The sequence below is a fragment of the Marasmius oreades genome, chromosome 9, assembly GCF_018924745.1.
Source record: "Marasmius oreades isolate 03SP1 chromosome 9, whole genome shotgun sequence".
NCBI lineage: Eukaryota > Fungi > Basidiomycota > Agaricomycetes > Agaricales > Marasmiaceae > Marasmius > Marasmius oreades.
This window is the reverse complement of record NC_057331.1, coordinates 1,368,835-1,381,522: the sequence shown is the minus strand read 5'-3', so window position 1 is coordinate 1,381,522 and position 12,688 is coordinate 1,368,835. Positions and strand designations below refer to the sequence as shown.

At 47.7% G+C, this 12,688-nt stretch overlaps 6 protein-coding genes across 8 annotated transcripts; 2 read left to right on the top strand and 4 right to left on the bottom strand.

Moving 5' to 3' along the window:
* Positions 1–102: 102 nt before the first annotated feature.
* Positions 103–1,289, bottom strand: E1B28_013359 (uncharacterized protein). Its single transcript, XM_043158510.1, has 2 exons — positions 1,027–1,289; positions 103–969 (listed from the first exon to the last, which is right to left on the bottom strand). The coding sequence occupies exons 1-2, from the start codon at positions 1,119–1,121 to the stop codon at positions 333–335; spliced, it is 732 nt and encodes a 243-aa protein (XP_043003859.1). The 5' UTR covers positions 1,122–1,289; the 3' UTR covers positions 103–332.
* A 50-nt stretch (positions 1,290–1,339) lies between these two features.
* Positions 1,340–3,798, bottom strand: E1B28_013358 (uncharacterized protein). Of its 2 annotated transcripts, XM_043158508.1 has the most exons (10): positions 3,635–3,798; positions 3,309–3,583; positions 2,973–3,248; positions 2,790–2,917; positions 2,566–2,738; positions 2,361–2,510; positions 2,182–2,290; positions 1,991–2,131; positions 1,709–1,931; positions 1,340–1,657 (listed from the first exon to the last, which is right to left on the bottom strand). In XM_043158508.1, exons 1-10 carry the CDS (start codon positions 3,776–3,778, stop codon positions 1,513–1,515), a joined length of 1,764 nt encoding a protein of 587 aa, XP_043003857.1. In that variant the 5' UTR covers positions 3,779–3,798; the 3' UTR covers positions 1,340–1,512. The 2 variants fall into 2 exon arrangements, with proteins under 2 accessions (XP_043003857.1, XP_043003858.1); XM_043158509.1 differs by having other exon boundaries at positions 3,309–3,770.
* On the top strand, positions 3,798–5,933 carry E1B28_013357 (uncharacterized protein). Of its 2 annotated transcripts, XM_043158506.1 has the most exons (7): positions 3,798–4,259; positions 4,314–4,486; positions 4,553–4,677; positions 4,735–4,796; positions 4,851–4,968; positions 5,021–5,210; positions 5,275–5,933. In XM_043158506.1, the coding sequence occupies exons 1-7, from the start codon at positions 3,921–3,923 to the stop codon at positions 5,768–5,770; spliced, it is 1,503 nt and encodes a 500-aa protein (XP_043003855.1). In that variant the 5' UTR covers positions 3,798–3,920; the 3' UTR covers positions 5,771–5,933. The 2 variants fall into 2 exon arrangements, with proteins under 2 accessions (XP_043003855.1, XP_043003856.1); XM_043158507.1 differs by having other exon boundaries at positions 5,021–5,933.
* Positions 5,934–7,762, bottom strand: E1B28_013356 (uncharacterized protein). The gene is made up of 4 exons (XM_043158505.1): positions 6,985–7,762; positions 6,543–6,916; positions 6,235–6,485; positions 5,934–6,174 (listed from the first exon to the last, which is right to left on the bottom strand). Exons 1-4 carry the CDS (start codon positions 7,388–7,390, stop codon positions 6,003–6,005), a joined length of 1,203 nt encoding a protein of 400 aa, XP_043003854.1. The 5' UTR covers positions 7,391–7,762; the 3' UTR covers positions 5,934–6,002.
* Positions 7,763–7,858: 96 nt separating this feature from the next.
* On the top strand, positions 7,859–9,470 carry E1B28_013355 (uncharacterized protein). The gene is made up of 7 exons (XM_043158504.1): positions 7,859–8,199; positions 8,261–8,328; positions 8,390–8,422; positions 8,478–8,511; positions 8,563–8,785; positions 8,851–9,191; positions 9,251–9,470. The coding sequence occupies exons 1-7, from the start codon at positions 8,081–8,083 to the stop codon at positions 9,387–9,389; spliced, it is 957 nt and encodes a 318-aa protein (XP_043003853.1). The 5' UTR covers positions 7,859–8,080; the 3' UTR covers positions 9,390–9,470.
* Positions 9,471–9,479: 9 nt separating this feature from the next.
* Positions 9,480–12,573, bottom strand: E1B28_013354 (uncharacterized protein). Its single transcript, XM_043158503.1, has 8 exons — positions 12,301–12,573; positions 12,221–12,238; positions 12,054–12,154; positions 11,851–11,999; positions 11,643–11,802; positions 11,484–11,591; positions 11,268–11,429; positions 9,480–11,210 (listed from the first exon to the last, which is right to left on the bottom strand). Exons 1-8 carry the CDS (start codon positions 12,313–12,315, stop codon positions 9,800–9,802), a joined length of 2,124 nt encoding a protein of 707 aa, XP_043003852.1. The 5' UTR covers positions 12,316–12,573; the 3' UTR covers positions 9,480–9,799.
* Positions 12,574–12,688: the final 115 nt, after the last annotated feature.

Below are 12,688 nucleotides of genomic sequence, written 5' to 3'. Positions count from 1 at the left end.
CTCGTGGTTACATTTCGAGTCTTTCCGAAACTAGAAGTTCTGCTAAATATCCTTCAGCGACCAGGTACCAAAACGGGGGAGGTTCGCTCAGATACTCAGACTTCTGACGTTTACGTTGATTATCATTTGTTGTTACATTGTAGTTCTCTTTCAAGGCGTTGTCCTACGTACTTCAAATACTCGAGGGTCAGTTGAAATGAATGAACCTTGGTGTATGTGTAGCACACTATTCGAAAAATGGTCCAATAAGTGTTACTAGTAGCTAAAGGGTTCGTATGGCAGCCCAATGTCTATGGATCCAGCGTACAAAAGAGCGTAAAAGCAAACACAGTTCATGAATCTGACCTCGACTCGCCCAACGCTGCCATGATATTCTTAATGTCGTTAGCTATGCGCCTCGTTTCTATTAAGCCTACGGTTGTCGTAGGTCGAACTTCCTGCCACCAATTGTCCGGAAGTCGTTCATCCCCGAAAAATATAGCAAATCGGGATATTGGGATCGTGTCGGTCGATCCAAAATGGTTTCGAAGGGCAAGGTAACACAAGGCACTCTCCCCCAATGCTATCCGTTCATGAAGACTATCCAAAGGTTGACTTAATTTGGCCTCTCGTTCGAGGCGGATAGCGGCCAGATCGCGAAGAGTCAAGCCTAATTCCGATCCGCTTGAGTCCTTGTGAGCATGGGAAACTGCATTTTCAAGAAGGTTGGGATCGGGGGAATGAGAGGGTTCGTTGGGGTGCACAAGCGACGCAGGATGTGCAATCCTCAAGGAGCCGAAACTCGACAATGAAGCGAGGTCGATCGTTAATCTCCAGTTCCACGGAAGGAGACTCGAACTCGTGTCGAGCTTCCCATATCTCAAAAGTGCGGTCCCAGCGAGAAGTAGGGCCAATGGGTAAGAGACATTGTACACCGTGATTAGAGCGACCAACAAGGTCTTCAGTTCGATGCCCTTCCCGGAACGAGGTCTAGAACATCACTCTAGTCAGCCTTTAACACGGGAGAATTGCCATGAGTTCACGTACAGATATCCGTGATTTGCCAGCGTGTTCAAAGCTGGACAGGGCGACCTACTCTCGCTGGGGACTTCGGAAGGAATATATGAGTGATCGGAGTCCATAGCGCTGAGTAGGTCGGAAGGGGGTTGATTTGTGGAGAAGATGGATCGTTTGCCCTTTATAAGGACGGTGCTTGCTTTGTTCCCCGTCCGTTTTTAGACGTAGGTGGAAATATCAATCAGGGGCGTCACACGGAAGAATGGAGAGATCCACTCTACTGTAGGTTCCCGATTGAGTCCTCACTTTATCCGATTCGACCGAGACGTTTAGGGTCGATCGCTTGACATAAATGGAATGTCTCCGTTTCTACCTGTATGATATCGGCCAGAAGACCACAGAAATACACGAACGTCATCCTATGGCTGAGTGTGGGTGAACACGAGGCTGATGCTGATCTCAATCAGGATGCAGGCATTGCATTCTCTGCGTCATGAGAGAAAGACATTTTTAACTTTAACTCCAACATTCCTCACTCAACCTTCCATTTCTTTCCAACAACCGGATGTACTCAGCCGCATCACCAGGCGTCTTCTCCCCGTGTAGCTCGACTGCGGACTGTAGTGCCTCCTTGACAGCAGCAGGCATTTTGTTGGACGAACTAACTTTAGTTAGTGCCAAGCAATTCACGAGGGGACCTCAAACAACTTACCCAGAGATCAAAATACACGCTTGCTCCATGTCCAACAACTCCCAGATTCGTTTACTGTCTTCACGAATGAGGTCTTGCACATACGTGCGCTTGGCGCCTTCGGGCCCATCCCGCGAACAAGCAACCCTATATGTAAGCTCGTTAGCGGTGACGCATGCCTTCCATTCGGTTTTGTAGTGTTGATCTTTGTATGCTGATCGACAACCAAAATAGAGTGTATTATCTGAAGGGAATAGGGGTGACATGTAGCACATTTAACAAGTTTAACAGGAAGCAGCGTACTGTACGATTGATTTTTTATTCGTTCTTGAAGGACAGCACGCATGGGGGCAACCCCAGTACCAGGACCGACACATATTATTGGTTGATTGGTAGATGGCAATTTCATAAACCCGGCCTTGATACCTATCTTGATGGCGTCGCCTAGAATCTGATCAGCTACCAGAACTGCGTCAGAGAAGAACTGCAATTACCAGATTCCAGTGTGGATAAATACATAGAGCAAACTCCTTGACGAGGTACACGTAGCTTGGTTCTGTACTTAACTATTGCAACGCATAGGTGGATCTGACGAGGGTGTTTCTAAGCGGTGAGCACATCGATGAAAGAATGTAAATTTCGGTGCCGGAGAAGTAAGACATAGTGGACCCACTTTGATGGAGCTCGCTATTGAAAATTGCCGCGGCCTTAGAGGAGGAAAGACATCGAAAACATATTGTTTCGGAATTCTGACACCTCGAAACTCCGAAAGAACCTCGCGAATAGTACGTCTCACTTGATAGCAATATTCATACAAATCATCCTAAAACAACTCATGTGAGCCTCCAAATAGGTCAGACACAATAACAATATCTGACCGCTCCAGATTCAGCTAAAAATTCGTCCAGTCTTTCTATTTCAGCCTCTTCCTTTGTGAAGTATCGAAGGTATTGAAAAAATGAACGTCGAGGAACTGAGTTGAAGTCTAAGTAGCGAGTGAAGATGTCACGTAGGCACAATTTGTACGGTAGATGATCGGGAAGTGATTGGTCTGGAGGTGTACATTAGAGGAGGAAAGAATCGAGGACGAGGTATGTGGTACCTTGATATATATGCGAGATTTCGAAGTGGTCATCGGAGATGTCCTCCCATCCCATGGACGACATGAAATCTTCCACTTGTTCTGGCGGAGCAACGGGATGTACGACTGCAACATCACCGGGAGAATAACTGTAGCGAGTCCCGTCAAAATTTAATCCATGTCTGAGGTCGGGCAAACACATACCGTATGTCATCCTCAAATGTAAACTCTAAATGGCGTACGTCCTGAAACCAGTCATGCGATGTAATTCTATCATTGCACCTCAAAGTTGCAAAGTGATATCCTTCAGCCCTGTCGAGAGGATCTTCTACAGGAGCGTTGTCAGACGCCACAGAAAATGATACCCGGGCAGGAGGTACTGTGTCCGTTGGAAGAAGCTCGAGTCCAGGTGGTAAAGGCAGAAGTTGTAAGATGGCTTCAAGCAAGGACTCTATCCAAAGATCTAGGGCTCCATCTATACTGATACGGACATTAGATGAGTACTCGATCCGAACGAAAGAAGACGCAAAGACACTCAACCCTAAACGATGTTGCTCATCTCCTTCTCCCAATGGACAGATCTCCTCTGCACCAAGGCTCTTCAGCCGACGAGACAGTTTCTTGGCAGGCCAGCAAAACTTCTCGTACGACGTGTCTCCAAGCCCAAATACTGCAAATTGCAAGTCCTCAAACAGATTTTCCGGTAAATCGGATCGCAAAAGCATTGACCAGAGCTCTGCCATAGATCTGGGTTCGATACCAGATCCTGTAGTCGAGACCGCAAAGATAACCAAGTTTTCAGAAATCAAATCGGCCTAAGGCAGATGTAATTGTCAGTCCATGTGAGTGACAAGGATGAGACTCGCCGGTGAATATTGATCCATGCTCAGAACTCGAGATCTAATATGACCACGACGACAATATCGAGCTATCCCGTCTGCAACATCTTGAGATGTTCCCGTTTCTGTCGCGTAAAGAATTAAAATGGTGCGGTCGTCGTCGTTGGACATTATTGATCAATGATTGTGCGTGTCTAAATGACGTTGCGCTAACAACGTGCGTTACACATCCGCCCTTTTGCCTCGATCACTTCCAACATAATGCGGTATTATCTTGTGAGCCAAGACAATCTGGACAACTACGACGACGACGATGGTCCAAGCTCAAGCCCGGGAATGGCTCTCAAACGACGGGCTGAAGCCACAGAAGAAGCCTATCACCGATTTAGACCGCTCTCACACACGTTGGCATTCATCGACATCTCTCCCATATAACTCCTCCAAGCCCCCACGGCTTTCGTGGAAGATGATCCTCTCAACTCTGACTGCCGTAGCTCTCATCTCAGCGTTTTTGCGCTGTGCCACCAGTGCTAAAAGCAATCATGATCAAGAAGCGCCTCTTGAGCGATCATGGGCACAGTATTCACCTTTTTTCCCTGTTGCACAATACATCCCACCGCCAGCTGGTTGTGAAGTCACTCAGGCCATTATCGTAGGTGTCCTTCTCAATATTTGTGTTGTCGATATTGATGGCCATTTAAATTAGCTTGAGCGACATGGAGCACGATTTCCTACCGCCGGCGCTGCTGTGGGGATCGTTTCTGCCATAGATAAACTCCAGCGCGTCAAAGTCGCATTTAGAGATCCAAAGTTGGATTTCTTGAAAACCTATAAGTATGATTTGGGGACGGATGACCTGGTCCCATCTGGGGCACAACAGTGAGATGCACTTGAAGCTATTCATTCAGAGAGCACTGTTTATGCTAATGCGCTCTTCCTTGACAGGTCTTTCGACGCTGGGCAAGTCGCCTTCAATCGATACGCCCATCTAATATCGGAGGAGAAGCTGCCATTTGTACGTGCGTCTCAGTCTCAGCGAGTGATTCTGAGCGCGACAAATTGGACCGCCGGTTAGTACCACCATAGTTCTCCTGGTCTGTGATTTTCAGTGACTAATAGACTAGCAGGATTCCGCGCAGCAAGTAAGGAACGTTACAATCCAACACTTTCCGTGACGATACCCGAGGCCGTGCGTCCATAGATGGCACATGAATAAGTACATGTTTCTGACAGTTTTTCCCAGAAAGGTGTGAATAACACATTGGATGATAATAATTGTTCTGCAGCAAATGGTTCCGACGCACAGACTGCTCAATGGATCAGCGTATTTGCGCCATCGATCACACGGAGGTTAAATGAAGGTATTTCTTACTTCCTTCAACACGCTTCAAACGCGCTCATCGGTTACTTCAGGTGCACCCGGTGCAAACCTTACCGACCAAGACATTTACTCTTTGATGTCCCTTTGCGCGTTCGACACTGTTGCCCATTCGTTGGATGGCAAATCTCTGGATAACCAAAGTCCGTTCTGCGACCTGTTCTCGAGGAAGGAATTTGATTACTTCGAATATGTCGGTGACCTGGATAAATACTATAACACTGGGCAAGTCCTCCGAATTTACTTTTTGATCTCGGTTTTTGCTACCTTTCTCTGACATCAATGGTAGCTACGGTAACCCACTCGGTCCTGTGCAAGGTGTTGGTTACGTCAACGAACTACTTGCTCGTCTTACTTCCACACCTGTGAAAGACTCGACTCAAACGAACCATACTCTTGATGATTCCCCCGTTACGTTTCCATTGAACCGAACCATCTATGCCGATTTCTCTCATGACAATCAATTAATACCCATTTATGCCACCATCGGATTGTTCAGGCAGAAAAGGGCTTTGGATCCACGGAAGTATGATCCTAGAAAGTCGTGGAGAGCGAGCGAATTGGTGCCGTTTGCAGGAAGGATGGTGGTGGAGAAGCTGAACTGCGGTTCGCGTTCAAGAGATAGGAAGGACTATGTGAGGATATTCGTGAATGAAGCCTTACAGCCTCTAGAATTCTGTTCTCATGGAAGCGGATCTGGACTTTGCACGTTGGACGCCTTTGTAGAGAGTCAGGTCTATGCGAGGAATAATGGACAGGGTGATTTCGAGAAGTGTTTCGAGTGATTTGGATTCGAAGTACATCATCGACGGCTGGAGCAAAGGGATTCAGAATTGGGTGTAATTTGATGCGTCCACGATTTTGTAGCCTGTATCTGCCCACTATCGATAAGCAGGGTTTATTTACTTCGAGATTGGCATCAAGTGCTTTGTAGCTTGGAATCGTAGATAATTTACATCAAAGGTATGTACAAATATTGAAACAACGGGGAGTGTAAAACGTCCGAGAATCCAACACTCATCCAAATGCACTTCCGCTGCAACTCACACCAAGGTTGCTATCAACTGCAGAGCAAAGTACGTTTGCCTTCCCAGAGGGTGCCTTCACTGTAAAGCCTTGAAAGGAGATATTACACGTCCCAGAGGCCGGGCAGTTCATATTTGCAATCACTGGGTCCTCCTTCGACGACCTAGATTTGATCAATCAACTCCAAGAAGGAACAACGAGGATAACGCGTCGAGACACCTACGTGATACCTATGATGCTTTTCCAAACAACTTGATCAACAACGTGTTTACTCGGGGTGCAGGCAGTTCCACTTGGAGTCTCGTAACAGGACTGGATCTGTGCAGCGTAATCGCAGTTCTGAACGGTAATGTCTTGGAAGGTGACATTTCGAACGGTAGCTACACCGTGGCCAGATGCTCCGTCATAGAGTTTGATGCCAGTAGCCTTCGTCGAATCGATCATGGTTGCACCTTTGACGATGACATTAGTGACCTGTTAACAGCAAAGTTTAGCACAAACACAGGGCGTGGGGGATAGATATCCACATACAACATCGTTGCTGCCTTTTGCAAGGCTACCAACTGAAAGCCCATGAGACCCGGTGCAAGTGATATTGGTGACTGTCACAAAGTTGGACCCCGGTTTGAAAGCGACACAGTCGTCTTGATTGACAACGCTGGTACTGGCTATGGTAACGAAGGTGGAATTCCCTACATCAAATCCGTCTGTATTCTTAGGTGTCGCTCCATCCTTTGGAGTAGCATTCAACTTGAGATTGCTATATCTAACATTCGTGGCACCGTCGGTCACCGAATGAAAGACATTCGGGGCGTTCTTGAAGGAGAGGTTTTCGACAACTATGTTGGAACCCCCTGAAATGTACATCAACGTCGGGCGATGGAAGCTATTGTCCAACGCAAACTCTGGGGAGAAAAAGGAGTCAAACATGTAAGTAGAGTCTTTATAAGAAGACCGGAGGGAGGAAACAAACTCTGCCAAAAGGGGACCCCGTTGCCGTCTACGACACCAGATCCTGTTTTCGAATGGACAGTCGCGCCATTCACATTCGTGAGCAGGATTGCTGCCCTGACACCATTCCAAAAATTGGTGTCATCTGACAATTTCAACGTTCCCTCGATCTGTACTTCGCAACCGGTGCACCCAGTGAAATCCAAGGTAGACCGAATCATGTAAGTCTTCCCGGCAGATATGACAATTGTACCTCCGCTTCCACAACTTTTAATCGCAGCCTCAATAGCGGGGACATCGTCGGTACCAGCATTTCCAGCAGATGCGACTGTGCAAGTGGCGCGCTTTCTCAACGCAGATGGAGATGCAGACGCGAGAAAGAGCAGTGAGAATAGCGTGATACTTTGGAGAAGCCTGATTCGATACATGGTATGCCCCACAACGTGAGCCGGAGTCGAAGCTCAGCCAGCTTTTGAGTGTTTTGATTATTCCCAAGTTTCTCCTTTTCCCATGTTGGCAGGTTTCGACGATGGGCAACTCTTCGGGCCTGGTGATCGCACGGACCGCATTGGACCGCAGAAACTTGAATGACCGTAAAGTATAGTCAGTCAAACCTCGATATCGAAAGCACTTCCCTAGGCAGATCTCACACGACTTGGGGGCGCTTGAGCGGTACCAGACCGTAATAAACGTGGCAAGAGTATAGCTCAAATAATTCTGCGGGAGAAGTGGCGGAATGTTGTTGAATAGTCTGCAAAAAAACCGAAAGAGAGAGGTTCATCCTGGTTGAAATCTGAGAGTGAAGGTGCTGGCAGTACCGAGGTCCGAGGTCCCGATGAAACGGCCCGGAAACCCGACCTGCCGGGACGGGGTGCTTTTTCTCCCAATACAGTACCCTCACATGTAAAATTCTTTGGTCTCCGCTGGTCTCTCGTGTCGGTCTATATATACCAATCCGTTCGAATCTATCAACAGGGAATATTTGCATCGCAAGGCACGAAAGTGCAGTCGTCACTTGCGCTTGTCAGCTGGTATAACAAGTGCCGAAGATTTTTCAACCACCAACTCTTAAAAGCGGCTTCTGAAGACGTCTGGATGGCAAAGGTTTACCTTGCGGCATGGGGCTCCTTCACTGGGCTGTTCTCTCGGCCTTGTATTCGCTCTCTTGGGCATTGACTTCACCACCCGCTGGTGCTCTCGTTGTACGTCAGTCTGGCACAAATTCTGGAGAATATAGGTGAAGCGTAAATCCTTTTGTTGTCTGGGGCACTGGGAAACTGACGTGTTGATGTGTGTAGTACCGTGAGTGCGGCCGTAGCTGCGTTGGGATCGGGAACTGCCAGTAAAACTATCTTTATTTATCCCGGTACTCTCAAATCCAACTCTCCATAATCTGCTCTCCATTCATTGATCGTACCGCGGTACAGGCACCTACAAAGAACAAGTGGTCTTCAAATATGGCATGTCTCCAAAAATAGTGTCTGATGTACCGCCCTTGAATTGGAATCATCTTAGGAGGACCATTGACTGTCTATGGATACTCAGCTAGGTAAGTTGTCCGCACTATCTCGAGTCACGTCAAGATTTCATCTTCCTCTAGCGACAAATCATACAAATCCAACCAGGTGACGATTACCAACAATTTGAACGCGCAGGACAACGGTGGCAATGATGCCTGTGCGACCGTCCGAGCGCTCAGTAACAACCTCAACCTCTATAATGTGAACATAGCCAACACCTATGGAAAAGGAAAACAAGCCACCGCATTGTCCGCCAGGGGTACCAAACAGGGATTCTATGGACTCCAGGTCACTGGTTATCAGGCAAGCGACAAAAAATGGTCTGTTTCATACCGTTATTGATCGCCATTGACCATGTCTCTCGTTAGGACACCCTCCTTGCTGACGGTGGTAATCAATACTATTCCAACTCTTTCATCGAAGGTGCAGTTGACTTCATCTATGGCAAATCTTCGGCATGGTTCGGGGAATGCATTCTTTCCTCCAATGGGCCTGGTGCTATAACCGCCAATTCAAGGGAATCCCCGACGGACCCCGGATACTATGTATTTGACTCTTCGGATATAACAAGTTCTACGTCTGGCTTGACGGGACAAGTCTACCTTGGTCGACCTTGGAGGGTGTTGGCACGGGTTGTGTACCAGCGATCCATCTTACCGGACACGATCAATCCAAAGGGATGGACGACTATGGCTGAAGGCGCAACACCGTGAGGGCTGTTTCTAAGGCTGTAGGGAGTGATTGAGGCTAATGAATACAACTTGATAGCATCTTCATGGAGTACATGAACACTGGTGCTGGTGCAAATACTTCTCAACGACAGATGGAAACGCAACAAGCTGCTCTCATCACCCATGAGCAAGTGTTGGGGAGTGACTACAATACGTGGATCGATAGTAGTTTCTAAATTCGCAGATCACCGTTGGCTCTTTCCTATACTTCAATAGGAGATTCAATTGATTCAATAAATGTAAACCTTAACTTGTTATAATATACACCAGGAAGTAAATGCAGGGAGCAGCTTAGAGTAAGCGTGCTAAGTTAGGAATTGGCGCGACGTCTCGCACCTACATAGAGAATAATAATAATCATAGGGCCTATAAGCAATCACAAAGTTATTAATGCCAGTCATTACAGTCCATAGCGGAGAAAGTACATGAGGGAAACAGACGATTACGAATCGTACGATAGATTCCAGTGAATATGGTGGGTACTTAATGTATACGGAGGGGGGCTGGGGCCGCGAGAAATACAGTTGACAGACCGTGGGGTACCACCAATACGATGCGCTGCACAAGGAGGAATACAACCACGACTTCAGAACGGATTACTCTTTCCACCATCACCAGACAGCTCCGTCAAACTATCAAATGGCGACCTATCATAATGTCCATCATGACTGCTTACAGACGACGACGAAGCGGGCATAGACTGTGGCAAAGATATTGAAGACGATTGAGATCTCGGTGCACCTGGTCGCCGCGGTGGTATCGGTGGTGTAGCCGACGGCAATAAATTTCCCGTAGACCTTCGGGGAGGCGGCGGCGGCGGAGCTTTCTTTGGCGTCGTGCTGCTGTCGTGTCGAAAAGGTAAAGCGGGTGATGAAGACGTCGAGGAAGAAGTAGAAGCTGTTCCTCTGCGAGACATATGCGAAAGAGAAGGTTTGAGTAGTTGAGAACGGTTATCGTTATCATCATCGAGTATACTCTCCGTAAAGCTCGCTGAATCAGGGAGACCACCTCCAACTCCAATGAACGAGGAATCATGATGTGCCAAAGGACGTGAACCGTAAACTTCGCCATCTTCAATGTCGCTGGTTCTATATCCATCAGAGTCGTGGAGAGAATTGCTCGAGTTTGACAAGCTCGTCGCGGCAATCCCACCACTCCTACCAACCAGGTCCGGTCGGACTGGTAGAGGCGGTTTGGTGGGTAACGGCTCAGTGTATGGAACTGGGAACAAGCCTAGTCGCCCTTTGGTCTCACCCATCCACCATCCTTCCAGTGTCTCGCTAAGGACGACAATCTCGTCACCAACCTTGAACGAGAGTTCATCCGAAGATCCAGAAAAATCGTACAAAGCCCTGACAACTTTCTTATCCTTCTCCGGCTGCTTTTGCATTTGACCTTGTATCCGTGACAAAAGAGTTGGAGAATAATCAGAGATGGGAACCTGGTCCGACTTGCTTTTACTGTGCGTTCGCGCTCTGCCTTTGGTCGAAGAGGACCATCCAGAGAAAGATTTGTGGCTCTGGACAGGAGACGCAGACGGATCCCCGTCTTCAGTCTCTGTTCGTTCGTCATTCACCCTCACTTCCTCGTCGTCATCCAAATTGGCAAACTTTTCCCTCTCCTTCTTCTTACCACGACCTGAGAACGATCCCATCAATCCAGCCATATTCAATCTCATCGTCCCCTTTTCAGCCCTTTCCTCGTCAGCAATACTGTCGGATCGCTTTCGAGAGGCTCTAGAAGAGGGGCGGGAGCGAGACTTGCCGCTGACGGACTCTGAACGATGATGTGTGAAAGTAGATCGACGAGATGAAGGACGAGAAACCCCGCTCTGAGGATCGTCCCCATCTTCATCAGCCGATGCTTCAACAGCTGTGGAATGGCCTGCGGATCGAGTAGATGATACGGACCGCTTCAATCTGGATTTCTGGCCCTTCTCCTTTCGCTTACTAGTAGTGCGGCTGATGCCGTTTGTCCTGGTAGCCGGGCGGACAGAGCTAAGAGCCGGGAAACGATCATCAGTTTCGATGGACTTGAGATCGAAAACAAAATACCTTATACTAGGCCATTCGTTCTTCACATCTCGCAGAACCTCTGCATACTTCTCTACGAAATCCAGTTCGATATCCAGAAGAGCAGTGAGCTCGCGCATCTGGTCTATCTCGAACTCTTGAATTTGGTGCATTTGCGCGCGAACGTCTTCCGTTGTTTCCTCACTATGGAGGAGAACAATATTAGAAGTTATGTTATCAACGCTGAGGTGGCCGTACTATCGTGCCTGAGCCTTCTCCAAATCTTCTTCGGCGTCCCTACGATCTTTCTCTTTCTTATTGTGTTTCATCTTCTCAACTTTCGATACAGCGGCATCATAACTTAATCTAAGAGAACATAAATTTGTCGTTTGAATGAGAAGAAAGTTTGCCACATACCGTCGACTGTCCAACTTCTTCCTCAGATGCTCATATTCCTTGATCTCGTCTCCGAATTTCTCAATTGTAGCCATGTATGTATCGCGGAATGTCAGGGCAAATCCTTCCTGGAGCGTAGCCACCTTACAGTGTGCTCTTCCAAGTTTGACTAGACTTGTTCCTAGCCGAAATTGTGAGTAGATTCATTATCAGAACAAGAGAGACGGACCAAAAACTGAATCGCCAAACTCCTCTCCGTGAGTTATCATTACGATGCCCAAGATGTCGATTGGCAAGAGCTTCTCAGGATCGTCCAGAGCGAGACAGTCTTTCTTCTTCTTTAAAGCATGGTGATACGTTTCGCAGGCAAAGTACAGTCTTGAGATTATTACTTCAGTTGCTAGTCGCATGAACCAGAAGGTGATAACCTACTTTTCATTACCCGACCTACGCAGCTCGATATCCTTTTCCAACTCTTGGAACTCTTCCGACAATGTGGTCCTTTCCCTCGACGAGATCACTTCTCCAGCCCACTTCATGACAGGACATGAAATAATTCGAGGTGAGCATCAGCAGGAATTGTGGGGAGAATGGCGAACCTGGCGTAATTTACCCAGCTGCGAGGAAGTCGAGCGATGAGTCGAGGTATAGGACGAGGAAGAAGCTACCCACAACATACCTGTTTGCTGGCCATGTTGAAACGTACGATCGCAAGTTTCCCAAAAGTATTTTATGTGACCAGTACGGGGAACGCCGGCTTAGCTGGCCGCTGTGCCGTACTTTCCCCGTACTCGGTCCAAGTCGCGAAGATCTTCCATGAACGATTCTGGATGACACTTCGAACCAAAGAGACGTTGAATACATATTGAATATTGAGGGGCTGTAGAAAGAACGTCACTAATTAACAGGCAGCGTCCGCATGATGGCACGAGGAAGCCCATGCATGTCGGCTCGTGTCAGCTACCGTCACTAGTACTGCACAATAGTGGTATCTTCACCGCAGTATCGTATTCAATAGACAACGGTTTAACATGCCAGTGCGGAGTTTGTCCTTTCGAGCAGAATCT